At 43.0% G+C, this 15,422-nt stretch overlaps 1 protein-coding gene across 5 annotated transcripts in view; it reads right to left on the bottom strand.

The window, feature by feature from the left end:
* RAPGEF5 (Rap guanine nucleotide exchange factor 5) overlaps window positions 1-15,422 on the bottom strand; it is a 199,450-nt gene that overhangs the window by 130,724 nt on the left and 53,304 nt on the right. For 4 of the 5 annotated variants that reach the window (XM_079786281.1, XM_079786283.1, XM_079786284.1 and 1 more), the window contains exon 6: window positions 5,300-5,366. In XM_079786281.1, the coding sequence (XP_079642407.1) occupies window positions 5,300-5,366 (67 nt within the window). Of the gene's footprint in view, window positions 1-5,299; window positions 5,367-7,098; window positions 7,118-15,422 lie in introns of those variants that run through there. The other variant, XM_079786285.1, reaches the window with a different exon arrangement.

The raw sequence follows: 15,422 nt of genomic DNA, 5'->3' as shown, positions 1-15,422 counted from the left end.
TATTCTCTGAACAAACATGCTCTCTCAGGTCTGTGACAGGCGAAGAAAAGGGAGATTAACTACACCCCATTTCTCCATTCCTCGGAAAGGAAGAGGCAGACAGCCAGGAAAAAGGTGCGTGTTTAAAAAAAAACACATATTTCTATATGTGGTGAAAATCATCCCTGGGTTGTGCTCATCATGTATTAAATGTGACAGATTCTCCCCACGTTGACTAACCTAAGATTATTTCTAGACCTTGCTACCTTGGCATACGGTCTCTTAAGTAAGTCTCTAAAAGCCTAACTTTTTGAGATTCATCAAAACCCAAATCCCACGCTATTTCTGCTCGCTGAATCAGTACCAACTGGAAAGCTTCCGATTTAAAAAGCTGTCACTGTTATCTGCAGATACTACTGTTGAAAAAGAAATTCTCCAATGAATCAAATCCAACTTGCAGATTCATCGAGAAGTACAAACGACAGAAATCCTGGACATGTTGTATGCTTCCTGGACCCAGAGAGGGTATAAATAGCATCCTGTGACAGATACGGCCTTCAAAAACACACCTGACGTTTCAGGTGAAAGATCAGACACGGCAAAGAAGAGGGGCTTCAAATGGGTGAGAGCAAACCCTGAGAACTGGCAATGTCAGAGGAAGGAGATGGCGGACAAGAGAGAAAATCTTGAAAAGTTGACGTCTTTGAGTTTCACAGCGTCATGCACTCAGCAAATCAGAACAACTGGTTGTTCAATAGACCCAGTTCCTTGTGCCTTGGGAACCACCATTTCCCAAGAGAACTGTAAGGAAAAGACGACTTGGGAGAAAAAATCAAAGGTCCAAGTTAAGGGCAGGCCTTAGTGAATGAAAGTGAAATCAGATCCGTTTTATGGGTCAAGCAGGATTCCAATTGCGGGGGGGGGGGGGGGGGGTGAGAACAAGACCTTAACTAGAAGGAATGCTGGAATCATGAGAGAACAAGGTCACAGTAGACGTGAAAACTGAGAGTGTTACATCACCATTTCTGGACACTGAGCAGGGAAAAATGTTTCTGTGAAGTGGACAATATGCAGAGTTCGTAATAATCACCTCTCTTTTTTTTCCTCCCAGAGAAACACAGAAAGAAATCCCAAAGCAGGTTTCGTTTTTTCTAACACTTCCACCAAAAACATGGCTTACTTGCTTCTTGGGGCTTCATTTGCTTCATTCACGGTCTTCTAGAACTTACAGCAGGTACCTTCATTTATAATTTGGGTTTGATTGGCAAGTAAGATTTTTTAGCTCAGTGGAATTTCTCAGAGGACTGGTAATGCATCCAAAGACTCCATGAGAAGGAATTTAGAAAATGCCATTAAAAGCATCAGAAGCTTGGATTCTACCTTCAAATGGGATGAACCGAAGAACATGAGTGAGGGGACAGAGCAGAAAGATGCTGAGAAACTGAAACAGATGAAAATGATAAACTAAATCTGTTCTGAGAAACAATGGGGGGGTGTAAGAGTGTCTAGTTACATGGTCCCAGAGTATTGGAATTTGCTCTCATCCCCATTGACCTCTCTGCCAAATGGTGAACACTTGATTTGTAATTTTAAATCATCTCTCAAGATTTGGCCACCAACTCTACACCACCATCACCCCAACTTCGCATTATATTGTAGACACTCAACACTGTTTCCTTTCACCATCCAAATGATGGCTGATTTCACAGGACCAAGCAGCACAAAGCACTACACCACATGCCCCCTAGCCTTTCATAAATGCCACTAATGTAACCATACCACCAAACAGGCATCTGACGCATGAAATTCACATCTTCGCCTAACTCACATCAGCTCGGTGGTTTGCCAACTGAACAAAATCCACGAATTTTACTCAAGTCCAGATCAGATGTTTGTGTTTTCTTATCCCTACAATTTCCATCATGAAAATTTAGCCAAAAGAAAGAGAAATCGTTTAATAGCGATTGTTTGGGATGTTGCTTTTAAAGAAGCAAGAGACGGAAATCTAGAATCAGTTTTTATCTCCTTTTAAAGATGTCTATGTTCCTATTTCCTGTCTTTGGATGCTTCCCAAGTACTCTCAGTTCTTTGCAATGCCTCAACGTTTAACATATCCCCTAAATTTACATCCTAAGAGTTATGGCTTTGAAAACAACGTTTAATTCATTGTAAATTCTTCCCTATATTTTGTTTACCCTGCATTGCAATACAAATATGTAAAAGTCATATTATCAATTCTGAGTATTCTTTTTGTCATGAACACTGGAGGGATGCATGGTTGAAAATAAAATCAGGCTCAGAACTTCAAGAGTGGGAACTGGGAGGCTATGTCGCCCAAGGGCCCTTCTCAGCCCACCAGCTTTATCAGACCAACAGAGACTCACAGTAAATGAAAAAGAGAAAGTTTTCAAGGTAACAAAATTTGTAGGGTCAGAAGAAATTAGAAATGAAGCTGAGGTGCTAAGGCAGAAACTATATATAACAGAGAAACAGTTTCCAGATAATAATGTCCAGAGTGTTTCTGTAGACTTCCTATCATGGAAGGATTCTATTACATCTGTCATTTTCCCGTGAGCTGAAAACTTCTTACAGAGTTTTATTGTTTAGGTTTGCGGACGTCAGGCACTTGGGAGGGTGGCTCTTTGCTGAAAACCACCAGAAACATGATCGGACCATTTATATTGGTCATGTTTGAATAAATTCAACAACTGTAAATCTGGCTCAATTATAAAGACATTTTCACTGGTATTTCTAAACATGCACTATCTCCTCATGTTCCTTTACTATGAAAACTCACTTGTGTTTTCTTCCAGGGTAGAGTTTCAGGAAGTTTTTTTTTTTTTTTATGAACCTAAACTGGGACTAAGAAATAAACGATTGGGGTTTAAAGAATGCGGATTTTTTTTTTAAAAGACAGCCACCTACAGAACTCCCAAGTTTGAATAAAAAGAGATGACTGTAAAATACAGTACAGTGAATGGTATTGCTGGGGAGAACATGACTGGGAAGTAGAAAAGTCTGCGTTTAGACCCTGGCTCTGTTCCATTCTAGATGGGTGATCTTGGGCAAATTATTTAACGTCACAAGCTTTCATATCTATGAAACAGATATCCCACCTATTTCCTAGTGCTGTGGTGGGTGCCATTTTAATGATTGTGCACACATGAGGCACTCTCCTTTGGTCCATACTTTAAACTGCTAGAAAAGGTTTCTAGAAAACGAAGCCATTGGATAAAGATTTTGTGTGAAGGATTGCTAGAGCTCTATCAAAGATGACATACGGAATGGCCCATGGGTTTGCAAGAAGATGCTCAACATCATTCGTCGTCAGAGAAATGCAAATCAAAAGCACAATGAAATATCATCGCACATCTTGTTAGAATGTCTATTATCAAAAAGACACGAAATAATACATGTCTTGGCAAGGATGGGGAGAAAAGGGAACCCTTGGGCACTGCTGGTGGGGATGTAAATTGGTGCAACCACTATGGAAAACAGAATGGAAGCTCCTCAAGAAATGAAAAATAGAACTACTATGTGATTCATCAATTCCACACCTAGGTAATTTATCCGAAGAAAAGTAAAACACTAACTAGAAAAGATATCTGCATCCCCATGTTCACTGCAACATTATTTACAAGATATGTAAACAACCGAAGTGTACATCAACAGATAAATGGATAAAGACAATTTTTTTGATTTTATATCTATACTAGAGGCCTGGTGCATGAAATTAATGCACGAGTAGGGTCCATAGGCCTGACCGGTGATCAGGGCCTATCGGGGCCGACTGGCCCAGTCCTGATGGGGAGGTTGGCACACTGTCCAGCAGGGGACAGCTCCCGTGTTGAGTGTCTGCGCCCTGGTGGCCAATGCATGTCATAGCGACTGGTTGACCAGTTGTTCTGGTTGTTCAGTCGTAACGGTTGCTTAGGCTTCTATATATCTATATATCTATATATCTATATATCTATATATCTATATATCTATATATCTATATATCTATATCTATATCTCCAGAAGCAGGGGTGGGCAAAATGGGTGAAGGGATTCAAAGGTACAACTTTCCAGTTATAAAATAAATAAGTCATGGGGATGTACTGTACAGCATGGTAACTTTAGTGGATAATACCATATTGCATAGTTGAAACTTGCTAAGAGAATAAATCTTAAAAGTTCACATCACAAGAAAAAAAAAATCTGTAACTATGTATGGTGACAGATGTCTGGACTTATTGTGGTGAACATTTCACAATATATACAAATATTGAATCATTATGTTGAAATGAATATAATGATGTGTGTCAATTATACTTCAATATAAAAGATAAATGGTAGGGGGAGGGATGGGGTGGTGGCATAGGGCATAGAAGGAATAAATGGTGATAAAAAAATAAAATAAAACATATATAAATAAATAAAAGTAAGCTGCAAAGGTCATGCTAAATAGTTTTTCTTAATATGCTGTCAAAATTCCATTTCACGTGAAGCTTTACACCACCGATCACTGTATTTAGTCAAAAATTACTTTTCTAAGCTATGTTTAAGAAGAGTAGGAAAGGCTACTTCTAACTTTCAAGCTATGCTCAGACACCAACATGGTGTGTAAAACTGTACAAGATCAGTTTCAACCACATACATAACCTAATCCAGCATGATTTTCAGCAATTCCAATAATAAATTCCAATAATAAAGTTAAAGCAGAATTAAAGAAGCTTTGGTAAGGCTAGAAAGCCAGGCCAGTGGATGAAGATTCTGTGCGGAGGATTGCTAGAGCCCTTCAAACCTGCAGCCCCATGGCCAGTGACCACGCTAGCTTTTTCTATGAAGGTGGGCATAAACCTTCTATGTACACACTAGTTAGTGTTTTAATTTTCTTCAACCAACAAAGCAATTACCAATTCTGATTCTTGGCCTTAAAAAACACAATGAAAACGTTCCATTCTAGTACATTAAAAACCAATAATCTGGCCTTTTTTGACTGTGGTAATTATTTTTTTTTCCTAATGAAACACAGTCTTTTCTTCATGCAGCAGGTCACAACTTCCCCTAGATTGTCATGCTTTATTTAAAAAATCAGATTTTATGCCTCCACGGAGGTGCCAGGAATTTTCCACCAGGAATATCTATGGTCTTGCTGGACAGGCTGCACCAAGTAGAGCGAGTCCATGCCGGGGCCTCCTTTCGCCTTGACTGGGGCCTCCAACAATGATGAGCAGCCACAGGGCAGGTGTCCCTACATCACTGCCAAATGCCCCCCTTCCAAAACCCTGGATTCACTATTTCCGCACCCCTCGGAAGGGAACGTGCGTGGCCTTACCGCAGACGTTAGACGCGCAAGAATTTCATCACTGCTTTCTTCCGAGTCTTCGATTTTCCGATGAGACCTTTGAAAAACAAAGAGCGAATTACCCTTCAGCTCTGGTTGCTCAAATGTATCTACCAAGTTATGGGGAATAAGATGGCATTCCCACTGTTTAATACACAACTGTCTAATGATTCTTGTTTAATGCATTAGTGAAAGTCCCCAAGCAGATAACACGGTGTCAGTGGTGCCGTGGGAACTCAGTTCTGTTGCAGCCCAAATGTCCCTTCAAATTCAGTCAGCAAGAACCTCTTCACAAAACACCAGCTAAATCCTGAAGATGGAGTGCTGTTCTCCAAATGATTTCACAACACAATCCCGGCACACTGGATTTACAGATACGGGCATACACAAAGCATAAGTGGCTGTGAATATGTGCTGGTTAAGCACTAACATTCCCTCTAGACTAAATGAAATCCAGATTTTGAAAATGTGAATCATGAATTTTCCACTACATCTGAGTCCCAGCCAAAACAGATGTATTCTGAAATGGTCTATTATAGACCTAACACTATGATAGGATTTATGTGGAAAACAATAGTAGAAGAACCCCTTTGTTCTTTTTTAAGAGAGACAGCCCAGTTGAGAAGCCAAAAAAAAAAAAAAAGTGTATGCATATGTTGAATCACTACAGAGACATATATTACACAGTATAAGATCAGTTTGTTTAGGAAAATCACCTTTCTAATGTAATTCATGAAAAAAATGTTCACTGCACAAATGCATGTACTAACGTACAAAATGATCTACTTTTTAAAACAAATCTTATAGAGCTGCATTCTTTTTCTTGGTTTGGTCAAAGAAAAAAAATTAACTAATGCCATTGAATATATAAATTGTCTCCCGGGTCCATTTCCACAAGCAATCCCTTCTCCCCTGTGGAACTAGAGGGATGTGGTAACTGCCCTGCGGAGCGGCATTATCAGGATGGCAGTCCGGTGATTGATTTCAATCGTGCCAATGACAGTGGGCCGGCTGGGGTGCTAGCCAGAGGGGCAGGAGGGCGGCTCCCAGCTCACAGGGGAGCTAAGAAGCTCTTTAAGAAAAGAAACGCTGGTCAGATCGATTCTGACATTGGCTTCCTGTTCTGTACATGTTATTAAACCTTTTTATAGAAAACAAGCCATACCCTTTCAGAGCAGTGAGCTACAAACTACTCCCTTTATAAGAACTGCATGATGCAGGTATGAAACAGTGCGGGTGTTGTCCGATAGCTTAATTACTTATGCAGCAAAGTGTTTGAAACATTATTTCATGACCTACCCAATAAAAACAGTGGAAACTGAGCATGATAATTTACCGTATTCCCCCCAAAAGCAAGTTACATTGATGATGAATATTTCAAACAATGAGCTTTATTATTAAAATTATCTATTCACAAGGTTTCCCTGCCCAGGCTATATGGCTCAGTGGTTGAGAGTCGATCCAGAAACCAGGAGGTCACAGTTCAATTCCCAGTCAGGGCACATGCCTGGATTTTGGGCTCGATCTCCAGTAGGGGGCATGCAGGAGGCAGCTGATCAATGATTCTCTCTCATCACTGATGTTTCTATCTCTCCCTCTTCCTTCCTCTCTCTCTGAAATAAATAAAAGCATTAAAAAAAAAAAAAAAGGTCTTAAAAAGGTTTTCCTATACATGAAGTTATACTAAGGAGAGATTTGCAAGCTTTTATAACCTCAGCCGCCAAACCAAATTTATATGATTAAGTTGAGGTGACTGACAGATCTGTCAGGAAATGAAGCACCAAACGCACCGAGACACCAGGGCACATCCCAAGGGCTTCGATGCTCCGTCTGGGTCCACAGAGAGGCGCGGCTGGTCACGCTGTCCCCTGCTTCTCAGACCCTGCAGACACCTGGGTTAGTGGATGGGATGAGGTATTTTGCACCACAGATTCTGTCATGAATGCCATTTCAACCAACTTCTGAGAGAAACTCAGAATTCCAAGGGAAGCCCTTGTGTTTGTGACTGATCGTGACTATTTCATGAGTGATGGCTGAGCAGTTGCTGGTTCAGTGGCAAATAATTTAGTCCCTGTTCAGAAGCAAAACTATCTGTCATCCTTCTTCCAGCACAAAACATGCCTCGGCTCACGCATTTCTAAAGGAAATGCGCCCGAGGAAAGCCGGGTGATGCTCTCCGGAGAGCTGCCCGCAGCCCACGTCCCACGTTTATCACCTCGATCAGCACAGTTTTTGCCCGGACCTCCGAAACCTTCCTCCGGCCTCCAGCTCCCCTTGTTTTTCCATCTGCCTTCAATGTGGCTCTCGGTGGCAATTCCAGGAATGTTCACCCACGTGGGGAATCTTTAGGCTCTTGGAACTCAGCATAACTTACACGGAACTCCTCTTCCTCCTGCCCGCGCCCCTCACAGCTCAGCCCCATGGTCGCCCTGTGGCCATCCCCTTCCTCCCGCCTGGCCAGACACCAGACTCTCCCACTTCCCTTCCTCGGGCTCTGCTTTCCTTCAGTCCCTCACGGTCACGGTCAAGCCTCACTGACAGCTGAGGCCTGCTCCTTCTCCTGCACAAATTATTTTAACCACCCGATCAACTTCTTTGTCTCTGGCTTCTCCCCTGGTGCTCAATCTCCTGCAGACACAAGGATTACCTTTCTAAGACCCAGATCTCGATCTGCTGTTCTCCAGACTCCAAACGGCCTGCTGAGAGCTCGAGAATTCAGAAACACCCTTTCTTTCCTGCTAATGTGGCCCCTGCCCCGGGCACGAGCAGGCACCTGCGTCTCACCAGCTGGGAAGGAGAGTCTTGGGAGCAGAACTGGTGGGAATGAGCAAACAGTAGAAGTTTGAAAAGGGGAAAGGAAGAGAGAAGGCTAACCCTCAACCACTTGTCTTCCCACCTGGGCTCGATGCCAAAATGCCCGGAAATACCAGACCGTCTTTCCTCAGCAAATGTATTTTCATAAAATGTAGGTGAATTCTGATTATTTTATGTATGTAAATACACATCAGTGCAGTCCCGTGAAGACAACGTTGTCATATATCAGATCAAAATAGATAATGGAACAGGTGGGGCATGGGAGAGAAAAGCAAAGAATCAATTGCAATTCTTGCATATTTCCCATGCATTGCTCAGTGGACAAAAGAGGAAGAGAGAAGTTCCGAGTGTGGCTAGGGAAGGGAAGCACAGAAACCCGGGCTGGAGGCCACAGGTACCGGCAACGACAAGTTGACTTTAAGACAGAAGAGGAGTGACCCCAGGAAGAAAGACCCATCGCTGAGGGTCGGTGCCAGCAGGAAGCTCCCACCCAGTGGACACACCCCTTATGCATGTTCGTGGTTGCTTCTCAATGTCTCTGCTTAACAACAGCCCAAGCCGGAACCCAAGTCCTAGTGCTACGGGCTGACGTCTTTATAAGTTGGAGAGGTTAATATCTAAGGGTAGTTGAGAGGACACAGGAGTGGCAAAAGCCTGTGGTCCTCTGCCCTGATCCCCCTAACTATCAAACTGGATATATTATCATTCTACCCAGCTCCCACCAAAAAACAAACAAAAATCCTCCCCTCCCCACAGTCTTCCCTGACCTTAACTAATAGCAAGTCCATCCTCCCAGTTGCTAGTCAGCCTTGATTTTCTCTCCCTTCCCCCCAAGCACAGCCACCCACCCACAATCCACATTGCATCCATCCGGGATCCTACTGGCTTCCAGTGTATCTCTTATTTGACCACTTCTTACCACCTCTGCTACCACTGTGGTCCAGCCACAGAATCTCTAACTTGGACCCAGGGGCCAGGGTGGACTTATTAATATGCAAGTGAGATCATGCCCCTCCTTTGCTCAGAATCCTCAAATGACTCTCCATCTCCTTCTGCATAAAATCAAAGTCTTTACGAAGCCCTTGGGATCTGGCCTCCTGGTGGTTTTCTCATCCCTCCCTCTCTTATCTCCCCCAGCCACACTTGCTTTGTTTTTGATGCTTCTGCCTTGAGCCTCTGCACCGGCTGTCCTCTCAACCTGGAATACCTTCCTCAGATACCCACATACCTCAGATAGCCACATTGCTCCTCTCCTGACATCCTTCAAGTCTCTGACAGCTTCCCAGAGAAGCCTTCCCTGATCCATATCCACAGCCCTCATTTCCCACTTTATTTTTCTTCATAATGGTTTCCACCTTTAGCCAACATAGATCTGTTCATTTATGAAATTCTATCCTCCCCTACTAGATTGTAGGCTCTGTGGGAGCAGAGATTTCTGTCTGTTTTGCTCATTGTTGCATTCCCAACACTTAGAACACAAACTGGTGTGAGAGACATTCAATACCTATTTGTTGAAGACAGGGTGGGGCCAACGTAGGTTTACAGCTGCGGGTACATGAAACACAGAATTTGTCCTTGGATTATTATTCATTGCATTATTGTCCACATGAAAAACTGTAGACCTACTTTTGCCCCACCCTGCATATTTACTGAGTACCTTAAACTTCAAGGAATGCTCTGCTATGAACTACCATCACAGGAGTATTGCTGTACAATATATTAACTAGTTACTAATCAAGTCAACTGAAGGACCCTGCTTATACTCAAGAACTATTCCCTCCAGTTATTCATACATTCTCCTATCTCCCTGCAGCAGGTCTTCCTTTTTAATGACCTTTTTGTCACTAAAATCCAGTAAGATTGACTTTCTTATACCTAATACCAAAGATCTGGTAACTTTGAAAATATATTAAATAAGAGCAGCATAATTACCACCCCCACCACCTGATCTTTTTCTAGGAAATAATTAGCACAGACTTAATGTCAGTACCCTACCTAGGCAACTGTTTGACAATCATTTATGCAATTCATAATGTAAAAGAAAAGAAGCAGAAGTTCCCCACCCAAGAATGTCTTTCAACACAAACTCTCAGCTCAACGTGGTTGAGTTCCAATAAAGAGCATTAGGAGACAGCACACAGGAACCGTGATCTGGGCAATAGTTTCATACAGCCAGTCCCAGCAGCATCTCCAGCAACTTGGACTTAACTGGCTTCCCTGCAGAGGTTCCCAGAATTCTCTTTGTGAAAAGGTCTTCATGAAAATTAGTATAATGGGTTTGAGATTATTATTCCAATGAAGTTTTCACAAAGAAAACTTACTGTAATTCTATCCATGAGCTAGAACATTCTTTAATCAAAACATTTGTGCCTCAAAATTCAAGGTGGGTTTGATTTCCTGGTATTCCACGGTGGAAGGTTGGAAGCATTTTCTTAGAGAAATATTATTATCACTTTACCTTTGTATGTGATCTAATTTTTAAAATTCACTAGTTCTGTCGGTCTATGTCTCAATATTGAATAGCATATGTGGGCTGCCAAGGGCTACCACAACATATATAACATTGTTCCTACAGAAAAAAAAAAAAGTGTTAAATGCATCCCAACAACCACAAAATAGACAAACATTCGGAGTCAAGTTGTTCAGGAGATAGAGACTGTGCATAACTGGCACATGCCAATCCCGCTGAGCTGTCACTCATGACCTTCCAGGCCTGCTGAGCCAGCACTGCTGGGCATGGCGATGCTGCTGGTGCTGCACGTGACAGACACGTCTAACAATATGAAATGTGGCCTCAGTCAGCTTTGATGTAAAATGCTCCTATTGCCATCTCAGGGTCTTTCATTTGTTTCTGAGTGTGCCTTATAGACATACTACACATTAACCCGTGGGTTAAACAGAGATATTCTGGATTGGGACTGATGAGGGTGGGTAACACACCTGTCTTCCAATCGGAATTCTTATAGAAAAGAGGATGTCAGACAGGCCTGTCCACTACTTCCCACTGAAACCCCCCACAGCCAGGCCGATGTTGACCTGTCCTGGTCTGTTTGGTTTGAAGGAACTTGAGAGAAACATGATTTTTAGGATGGACTTCAGACTACTCCTGCTAGGGGCTAATGAAATTCCAGGACACCGACCCTGTTAGAACCAAGATAGGAATCTTTCGAACATGATCCCAGGACAAACAGGAGATATACAGCACACAAATATGTGGGAAAAAATCATAATATGCAGTAGATTTAGCAAAATCTATCTTTAGGATACTCTGCACCACAAGTGAGAGCCACTTAGCCCGATCTGTGATTGTCAGAGGTGTCTTGGGAGAAGTGACATCCATGGTGAGTTTCTGATAGATAAGGATGGCCCCGGAACTGCGGCAGGGTGACCCGGACATGCAAGTGGGGAAATGGCAAGCGGTAAAGCCAAGGCCAGCCCAGTCAGGCTCCATCTGTTATTGCTAAAGAATCTGGGTTTTAGGCTGAGAGCCATGAACTTTGGCTACAAAGCAAAGGAGATGGATGAAGAAGTAGCTAGAAGGCATAAAACCAAAGGTGGGTTTGATTTCTTGTTATTATGATTGAGAGAACCATTTGGTTACTGAAGGATAAGAGCCAACAAAGAGAGAGAGCGAGGAAGCCGGGGAGGAGAACGAGTCTTGAGCAGGAGGAGGGCTCCTGCACCAAGCTGAGAAGGAAGTGGCGCAATTCACATTCTCCTGGGACAACCCAGAATCCATTTCACACCTGCTGACTGTCAGGCAAGGAAAGGTATTCTGGGACTTTTTCTTTCAGAAACATTTCCTGGGCCAGATATGAGCACTTTCTTTCTAAGAAATCATTGCCAGCAAGTCCTCAAGAGAACACTCCTCAAGGAGCACAGACTCGATCTCTACCACATCCAATACCTACTGACCCCAAGCGGGTGAGAAGGGCGTCAGACCCAGCACTCAAGTACTGTCCAGCTGTGCCCTCCCATAACACCTACATTCTGGACAGGCCTGCTTTACTTAATAAAGCAAATGCTAGGACAAAAGGAAAAACTGGGGTGGTAAAAAATGAGAATTGGATTTTTTCTTGAGGTGTTCAATATGATGAATATAAACACCTCTTAAACCTTCTTAAGGGAAGATACTTCTTCATAGCATCAGGCTACTAGTTATGCTTCTAAAGGGAAGTTCTCAATCAGTAGTAAATTGTGAATGTGACAGGTTTCATTAGAGTCCAGGGTATATAGTTACACATTCATCTAAAACTGAATAAAATTAGTTATTACTGGTATCTTCTTTGTATATTTTACATTGAGGATTTTAGCATCAACCCTGGATATTTAAACAGCTGCAATTCAAAAGCTAGCACAACCGGGCCTAAAAGTTCAATTTTTATTAAAATTCCTGTACTACTCTTAAACACTGACGCACTCTGACGAAGATAAGCGATCTGTTATCACACCTGCAATAAGCCTTGCATGTAAACAATGGAAATTTGGGAGGATTTAGCCTTTTCTTGGGAGAAGGGGTGATGAGTAATAGCAAAGATTAACGTCAGCTGACTTCAGAGTCATTTTTATATAAACAATTTCAAGTGATAAATGGACATTTTCTTCACCTTTGATCCCAACATAAAACTTATGCCAAATTCCATCATGAAAAACATTTTTGCGAAACACTAAAAAAAAAAAAATGTTTGTTTACTCGTGCGTATTTCCTCCTGTCCAAAGACCATAAAATGAAGATCTAATTAGGAAAGTCAAAACTACAAAGGATAGGTTTGAGATGTACAAATAGCCCACTCGAGGTTGATCTCCTCCATTAGGAAGGGTTAATCCAGCACCATTTCCTACATGAAGGATGCTGATGGATTTCTCATGTTGTTTCTACCTGTCAGGTGGACATGGAACAGTTAGGGAAGATAAGGAGGATGAAGGGAGCAGAGGTGACAGGACAGTGGGAGGTGCCAGTGTATAGAGGGTGCTAAGGGGACACAGGAACATAAATTTGGAGGTCATCATTGTGGAGTTGATATCAAATACAAGACTGGGTGAGGGCACATCCAGATGAGAGAGAAAAAGTCTGAAGAATGAGCTCTGGGACACTCCCTGCTTAGAGGTCAATGTTTCCAAATGTAGGTTTTATTATTTACAGTGAGGCCAATGACCAGGAGGCAGCTGCCATTGGAAAGATAGGTCAGTTTGGGAAGAATGAGCATCCTAATAATATTGAGTCCTCCAATCTATGAACGTGGATGAATCCTCCACTTCTTTATCTTATTTCATTGGGCTTTTGAAATGCTTCGCAGGCATCTTTTGCACACACTTTCTTACATTTACACCTAAGTAATCCATAGTGGTTTTTTGTCCTAATACACAGACATATAATTGAGTTTTGCACATTGACCTTGTATTGTATCCTGTGACTGTGCTAAATCCACTTATTAATTCTGGTAAGTTTTTTGTAGACTCTAGGGGATTGTCTATGTGTATAATTGTGTTATCTGCAAAGATAGACAGCTTTAGTTTTTTCTTCTCATCTGTATACCTTTTACTTCTTTTTCTTGCTTATTGCACTGGCCAGTACTGGAAGGAAGTGATAAGAAGAGATGTATTAGTCTTGTTCCCAATCTTAATAGGGAAAGACAATTCTTTCTCATTAAGCATCATGTAAATGATAGATTTTATCAGGTTGAGGAAGTTGCCTTATATTCCTAGCTATCTGAGAATATTTTGATCATGAATGAATTTTGATTTTTCTCAAAAGCGTTATCTGCATTTACGGAGTTTATCATATAAGTTTTATTCTTAGACTGTGAAAACAGTGAATTGCATTGATTTTTGAATGCTGAACCATCCTTGTATTTTTGGGATAAAGTCCCCTTTTTCATGATGTGTGATCATCTTTACACATTGCTGGATTCTATTTACTAATATTTGTTGAGAAAGATTTTTGTGCTTATATGCATGACTGGTATTGGTCTGTTTTCTGTTTCTGAAAACATAGTTGTCACTGCCAGGGCAGCTTGGGCAAAACGACGAAGTCAGCTGCTCTCCATTTGTCAAGTAGGGGAACTCCTTGAACATAGAAAGAGATCACAGACCAGAAACTCGGCATGTCGATTAAGCAGATACAAGACAAAAATGTTACTGTGAATTCAAATAACAAATTAGTTTATTTCTTCCAGCAGGACCTATATATAGTTAAGTCATTCTCTTTGGTCAATGTAAAGGTAATGCGTGGCTTCCCTGTGGATTTGCAGACCCTGAAATCAATCTGAGCCTTGCTTCCCCGCCTCTTAAAGCTGAGCTCTGCTGGGTGAGCCCCCTGCCCCTGCCACACCACGCACCTTGCACTGCCTCAACATGCCACCCGTCTTCCCAGCCTCCTGCCCACACTGCTCCCTCTGCCTCAATGCCCTTCTGCTTCTCTGTCTCGAGCATGGAATCGTGAATGCCAGAAATCCGCCTCAACCCACTGGGCTGAGCATCGCCCCCTAGAGTCGGTTAGTGAGGGGTCTGAACGCTAGCACACGCGTCCATTAAGTGCACTGCTCCAGCGCAGTAACAACAATGAACGGGAAGGATTTCTTAACACGCAGCTAGAATCAGGCAAAGCCAGGTTGGGAGGCAATGAGAGGGGCTGTCTCGGCAGAGGCCGAGCGGCTGGATGCGAGGTCTGTGGAAGCTCCCGCTCAGGAGCAGGAGCAATGTCAGGGGGCACCCAGAGGGCAGACCAGCCAGGCAGGACCCCAGGCACGGGGCAATCTGGGACAGAAAGACCCACTGACACCAGCCTCAGGCTCGATGGCAGGGGCAGCAGAGCACCCCAGGGTCACTTGGGGCTCACTAGGGAGCTGGCTGCCCACCCACGAGGCAGCACCAGCGAGGAGGGGAGAGGGCCCACCCTCCACCCTGACACGAGAGCCTCCTCTCGGGGTCCGGGGCCCACGCCACTCACCGTACGCCCACTGAGGAGCCGGGGAGGGCGCGGAGAGGCAGCCTTTTCACCACCGTATGCTAACAGCTAACTACAGGGACCTTTAAATGCACTTGAGCAGGATGACTTTACTGAGCAGATTAACAATACGGGCTTCTTTTCCTTCGGTCTGGCTGTCCATCAGGATGCAGGCTTATTGGGGAGCAGACAGACTGCTCGGAGAAAACCGAAGCAGCTACATTCTTCTTTATATGTGTCTGAGCGTGGCGTGAGTCTGCTTTTAGCAATCCTCTGCAGCTCTTTTACAAACGGCACCAGTGCCGACTGTCCTGTAATGGGTAGAGTTTAGTCTGATGTACTAGTGTCACAAAG

Source organism: Cnephaeus nilssonii, assembly GCF_951640355.1.
Source record: "Cnephaeus nilssonii genome assembly, chromosome: 12".
In the NCBI taxonomy this organism is placed as follows: Eukaryota; Metazoa; Chordata; class Mammalia; order Chiroptera; family Vespertilionidae; genus Cnephaeus; species Cnephaeus nilssonii.
Note: the sequence above shows the minus strand (reverse complement) of the source record. Positions and strands in the feature narration are given on the sequence as shown.